Below are 6,291 nucleotides of genomic sequence, written 5' to 3' on the forward strand. Positions count from 1 at the left end.
GCCCTGGCTGTCCTGGAACTCACTTTGTAGACCAGGCTGGCCTCGAACTCAGAAATCCACCTGCCTCTGCCTCCTGAGTGCTGGGATTAAAGGCGTGCACCACCACTCCCGGCTTATAGTTACTCTTGATTACCTGAAGGGACGAAGTGTCACAGTTCAGACTCTCTACTTTTCTTCTTTCTGCCCTTTCCCACACTTAAGTTCTTCAGAGGTGCTAGAGTGTGAGAAGGCCCAGGGAGGGACAGGAGGCAGGCAGCAAACAGCACCAGCTCTGGATCCCATGTGGAAGGCACTTCCTAGTACATGTAACACAGCTAGTAAAATTATGGTGAGAAATTCTCTATCCAACTTAGGAATTTTAACTTTTGCAAAAGCCATCAAGTAAATTTAAAACTTTGTTTATATCTTACTTAATTTTGGTGGGAATTTCCTTTTAAGAAAGTAGGTATATGTAAATTGAATTTCTTACTAATTTTGTTTTTATATCTTGGAACTGTACTTGAACTTAAAATTTTGTGGCATAGTTCCTCATAGAGCCTAGAATACTCTTTATTATCCATGAACTTAATGCCCATAAACTCAGTTTTTGACCTGTAAAAGTACACACTCAACCTGAAGAGTTTAGCATAGCTTGATACAACCTTATTTGTGCCATGTTTGCATTTAGTGGGTTGATTTTTCTTTGCTTGCATTAGGGAACAACTTTTATTTTATTTTATTTTATTTTTGGCTTTATTGAGATAGAGTTGTCACTATGAAGCTCTAGCTGTTGTAGCACTTGCTGTGTAGTACAGGTTGGCCTCGAACTCACAGAGAATCTGCCTGCCTCCTAGATTTTACTATATGTTTTAATTCACCTCATGTTCCTCGATTCTGGCTATACTATTAGCTATTAAACTTCTTAAAGGATAACATGATCTTAAAGTGTCTGTTGCCTTCTGGGCCCTGAAAATCAATATTTATTGCCTGAACATTGCTTTTCATCTGAATATGGTTCTTAAAAGGCAAAAATTTGAATTATTCCTTTAGAACCATAGGAAAGGTATCGTCTAAAGACATGATCCTTTATATGGAAAAAACATTCGTGTTTTATTAATTTTTCCATAGTACTGCTGAATTTTAAATAAGTTCTATAACTCAGTGTGATGTATATCTTCATTCTTAGCACATAGCCCATGACAGCAGGATGGGCAATAGTTCAAGGTCATCCTCACCTACAGAGTCGACGTTAGCCTGTCTTGCTTGTGACCCTGTCTCAAAACAAAAACAGAAAAATTATAAATATTTATAGGTAATATACCAACAGATATTATATTTTTATACCATGTGTGTACATGTTTGGATTGGCACATGTGTGATGGTATGAGGATAATTTGTAGGAATCAATTCTCTTTTTCCATCACGTGGGACCTAGTGATTGAACTCAGGCCATTAAACATACGGTGGTGCCCTACCCACTAAGCCATCCTGCCAGCCCAAGGAGTGTTTATTTTAATCCATAATACTATTATAATTAATAGTACATTTATGTAATTAGTACATAGGAACACTTAAATTGGTGGGTTTTGGAAATTTATTTTTTTCAGAAGTGGGGGCGCGCATGCGTGGGTGCACAAACAGACATACACAACTAAGTAATTATGTGTTAGCTTTTTTTGCTAGTAAACAATTCTTTTTGTTTTATTTTGAAGCAGAGGTAAGAAGTATCCATTCTTTTAACATGGTGACACAATCGTGTCTCTAAATGCTTTAAAGGGTTATAGTAGCAAATACAGACCAAGGCAAGCACTAGAGAAAAGTGGGGAGGTGGGAGGTTTGGGGGGATCGGGGGTGTTCTGGACCAAGTATGATTTATATGATTTACTTAGAGGACTTAAAAAAGTCTCATCTAAACAAAAAACTTTTGCCACTAACCTTACAGCCTTTGCTTATATTCATTCAGTGATACTGTTTTATATAAAAATATTTTGTCATTATAGTGCTCGTCTCCCAATATATTTGTATAGGCCCCAAATGAAGTCAAAACAGTCCTCTTGCTCCATTCTGGAATCTGTTTCTCTTGAGTCTTGTTAGTCTCTGGTAGCTCTCAAGGCAGGGTCATAGCGGAAGGTGGGCTGAAGGGTAGAGACTGGCGGACAGTGCAGCAGGTCTGTGTCATCAATGTGAAGGCAATGATGGAACACTTGCCTAGCATTTGGGAGGCCTAGCGTTTGAGTCCCAGACCAGCAAATAAGCCACAGCATTATAATGTGACTACCAGAGGTTCACGCCAACAGCGATCACACTGATCTCTTGCTGTTCCCTGTGCTTGCCATTACAGCCCGAGGAAGAGCTTGATCCTGAGGAGAGGGACAACTTCCTCCAACAGCTTTATAAGTTTATGGAAGACAGAGGTATGCTGTTCTTAGTGGCTTTGTGTTCGAGGTCTGTGCAATGTTTCTGCCGTATTAGGAGTGAGTGCCCTGTATTCCAGCGAAAGCCGATGAACCAGTTATTCCTGATGGCACTTAGATGACTAAAAATAAGCTATTCAAGCAGAAATCATTGGAAATCATTATTTATAATTACACTAGGTCTACCTTGTATTTGTAAAAAGATTAAAATAGTCAGAAATAAAAAGTGACCAATTGGGCTGGAGAGATGGCTCAGAGGTTACAACCACTGCTGCTTTTCCAGAGGTCCCGAGTTCACTTCTCAGCAACCACATGGTGGATAAAAACCATCTATAATGTGAAACCTGTTGCCCTCTTCTGGCGTGCAGGCATATATACATGTAGAACACTATATATTAAATAAGTAAAATTAAAAAAAATGTTTTAAAAAGTAACCAATCATAACATTACTTACTCTGCATAGTATGTTATTTGTTTATTTTATGTATATGAGTACACTGTCTCTGTCTTCAGACACCCCAGAAGAGGGCATCAGATCCCAATACAGATGGTTGTGAGCCACCATGTGCTTGCTGGGAATTGAACTCAGAACCTCAAATGCATAGTAATTTATTACAATGGTAAATGGAGAGTAGACTCACCTGATCCTTGTTCTCCTTGAGCTGAAGATAGCAGACATCAACCTCTTTCTGAGTAGGAGAGGATTTCCAGTAGAGGTAGAAGAAAGCGAAGCATTAGAAATCATCACATGCAGACGGGTTTCAGAAAGTCTGAGTAACTTGGCTCTAGGCGTTCTGTGGCTTTGCAGACTCTTGTACAGAACCGCAGCGAGCATGCAGCTACAGCCTCCCTGCTTCGTCTCATGCTGCATTGGGCCGCAACCAGCACTCTCAATTTTTAATTTAACTTTAGCCATTTCTTTGGCATAGAGAGCCCACAAAACTGCATACAGAACACAGAGAAGAACGACTTTGCGTCTCATGTGGTTTAAGAACCTTTAAAATGTATACCTTCAGTGAATAAATTTTGTTGAATTAGAAGTCAGTATTTTTACTTTCAAACTAGTATTTTTCATTTGACTAAATGCTTTATTTTTTTTTCCTTCTGACATTAAAAAAGGTACTCCGATCAACAAACCACCTGTTTTGGGCTATAAAGATCTCAATCTCTTCAAACTCTTTAGACTGGTCTATCATCAGGGGGGATGTGGCAATGTAAGTATACCATTGCTTCAGAAATATGTGTTTGTGCATTGAGAAGTCTGGTTGCTTGATGCTACACTGACATAGGCATTTTCTTAAAGTACACAGACTGCTAGTGTAATGATTATTTCCTTTGACAGTTGTTAACAAAAATCTTAATCTTCCAGATTGACAGTGGTGCTGTATGGAAGCAAATTTATATGGACCTTGGCATTCCAATTTTGAATTCAGCTGCTTCCTACAATGTAAAAACTGCTTATAGAAAGTAAGTAGCCCAGCTTCATTAAAGAATAAATATTAGCAAGCAAAGTGGTTTGGGCAGCAGGGTCTATTGTATGACACACCTGACATAATACGGCTTCCTTGGCAAGAGTTTGTTTGTTTGTTTGTTTGGGTTTGTTTTAGGTTTTGTTCTTTTTGTCTTTTTGTGGAGAGGTTGCAAGGGCAGAGGGTGGGTGTGAAGGGATGGGGAGATGAGGGGAGATGAGTGGGATTGGGGTGCATGATGTGACATTCACAAAGAACCAATAAAAAATTAAGCCAGGCAGTAATGCCACAGGCCTTTAATTGGAGCACTCAGGGACGCAGAGGCAGGAGGATCTCTGAGTTTAAGGCCAACCTGGTCTACCAGAGTGAGTTATAGGACAGCCAGGGCTACATTGAGAAGCCCTGTCTTGAACAGCACCCCTCCTGACCCCAAATAATCATTTACAAGGAACATCCTTCTTTTAACTAACACTGCAAACAAGGGCCATAAACATTAAAAGTTTAAGCTAGCAGTCATGTGGGACTGAAAGGTATCCTGAATTATAGCCTACCGTGCTCCACTTCCCATGTGATGCTGATTTCCTCTTAAAGTCAGAGATGCAGGAGTGCGCATCATCTCCAGAGCCAGCTGACCGTCTGCAGTTTTGGCTACATGCATGTTCTAGAGCAGCAGTTCTCAACCTTCTAACTCTCTGCCCCTTGAATACAGTTCCTCATGCTGTGGTTACCTCCAACCATGAGGTTATTTTCCTTGGCACTTCCTAACTGTGATTATGAAGCAATGCTGTTATGAACCGTAATGCAAGTGTCTGGTTTGCATGGTCTCTGATATGTGGCCCCGTGAAAGGGTGGTTTGGCCCCCAGAGGGGTGGCGACCTACAAGTTGAGGACTGTCCTTCTAGCGCAGTGCTGTGGGGGGGCCCAGTCTCTGGCTCTCAGGATAATATTTTAGTTGATGGTATTTTTTTTGTTGTTGTTGATTGTATCAAAGGCATTTACTAACATACCAAGAATTCTTTAAAGATGGTTCGGATTTTACTACATATTTACCTAATATTCACATTAAATGCAAAGACTAAGATTTCTTAAGATGAAATGTTGTGTGTTTAGATATCTCTATGGTTTTGAGGAGTACTGCCGTTCTGCAAATATTCAGTTCAGAACTATTCACCACCATGAACCAAAAGTAAAAGAGGAAAAAAAAGACTTTGAAGACTCAATGGATGAATCTCTGAAAGAGGCCCCAGAAATGCCTTTAGTGGATGTGAAGAGTGAGCCCGAGGAGAATACGGACTCAAACAGTGAAAGCGACAGAGAAGACACAGAACTAAAGTCGCCAAGAGTGAGTTCTTGTAGCTTTATCTGCTTCAAGCATTAGTTCAAAATTTTTGTGGACATTTTAATGTATGTGCATACTATTTGTGTAGAAAACCTAGTTTATGTTCCAGTATTTAGTAATGTTGCAGCAAGGTTATTATAGCAGTCTCTCTCTACAGAGCGTATCCCTCTTCCTACCTGCCAGCCTGGGCCACAGCCTGAAACCCTGTCCTAAGCAACCAAACCCAACAGATAAAAACAGTACACATAGTACACACACACGCACACATGCACACCACACCTGCACACACACACCACACATGCACACATGCACTGCACACACATATGCACACACACCACACGCACATGCACACCACACACATGCACTCGTCCTCTTTCCGTTACTGTCCGTTCAGTTTGTTGTCTGGCTCAGTCCCATGTACTCTTCTTGCTCAGGTGTCTCCCGGGTGAAGCCTGCACTGGTTGCACTGGTTTCTCTGGTTGCTGCCTTTATAATTGCTTCCTATCTCCTTTCCCGCTCCTCTCATCTGGGATGTACTTGCTCAGTCTGAATTGATTTGATCTCTTTTCCTCCCTCTGTACTAAAGTTGCATCCCGTGAAGGCAAAGATGAGTGTTGATTTTGCTCACTGATGAGATCCCAGGCTTCTAGACTAAAGAAGCAGAGCACATAGAAAGTGCTCATTAAGTAGTTGAATGAATTACCTCTAGGTAATTCCTGTGCTCCCAAACTACTGTGCTTCCTATACATCTGTGTGCATACTGTACGGCTTTATTTCTGTGTACATCGATTTTTATTTTCTCATCTACCTTGCCCCCCCCACCCCCTGTATTCCTCCTCATTGATTAAAGTTTTATGAAGGATTGGTATTCACTATCTGATCCATGCCCAGTGATCTCTACATAGCATGATTTATTATTTTATGGGTTGCCACACTATCAAGAATTTCCTTTTTCTTTTTTTTTTTTTCTTTCTTTTTTTTTTTTTTTTTTTAAAACATAGTCTGTCTATTATGTCTCTCTAATTGTCCTAGACCATGCTGGCCTCAAAGTCACAGGCATTTGCTTGCTTCTGTTTCTCGAGTATGGGGA

At 40.4% G+C, this 6,291-nt stretch overlaps 1 protein-coding gene across 2 annotated transcripts in view; it reads left to right on the top strand.

The window, feature by feature from the left end:
* The window catches only part of Arid4a (AT-rich interaction domain 4A), a 67,582-nt gene that overhangs the window by 40,572 nt on the left and 20,719 nt on the right, over nt 1-6,291 (top strand). For both annotated transcript variants that reach the window (XM_021201598.2, XM_029541108.1), the window contains 4 exons: nt 2,321-2,393; nt 3,513-3,607; nt 3,763-3,860; nt 4,973-5,204. In XM_021201598.2, the coding sequence (XP_021057257.1) occupies nt 2,321-2,393; nt 3,513-3,607; nt 3,763-3,860; nt 4,973-5,204 (498 nt within the window). The remainder of the gene's footprint in view (nt 1-2,320; nt 2,394-3,512; nt 3,608-3,762; nt 3,861-4,972; nt 5,205-6,291) is intronic.

The sequence above is a fragment of the Mus pahari genome, chromosome 7 (assembly GCF_900095145.1).
Source record: "Mus pahari chromosome 7, PAHARI_EIJ_v1.1, whole genome shotgun sequence".
In the NCBI taxonomy this organism is placed as follows: domain Eukaryota; kingdom Metazoa; phylum Chordata; class Mammalia; order Rodentia; family Muridae; genus Mus; species Mus pahari.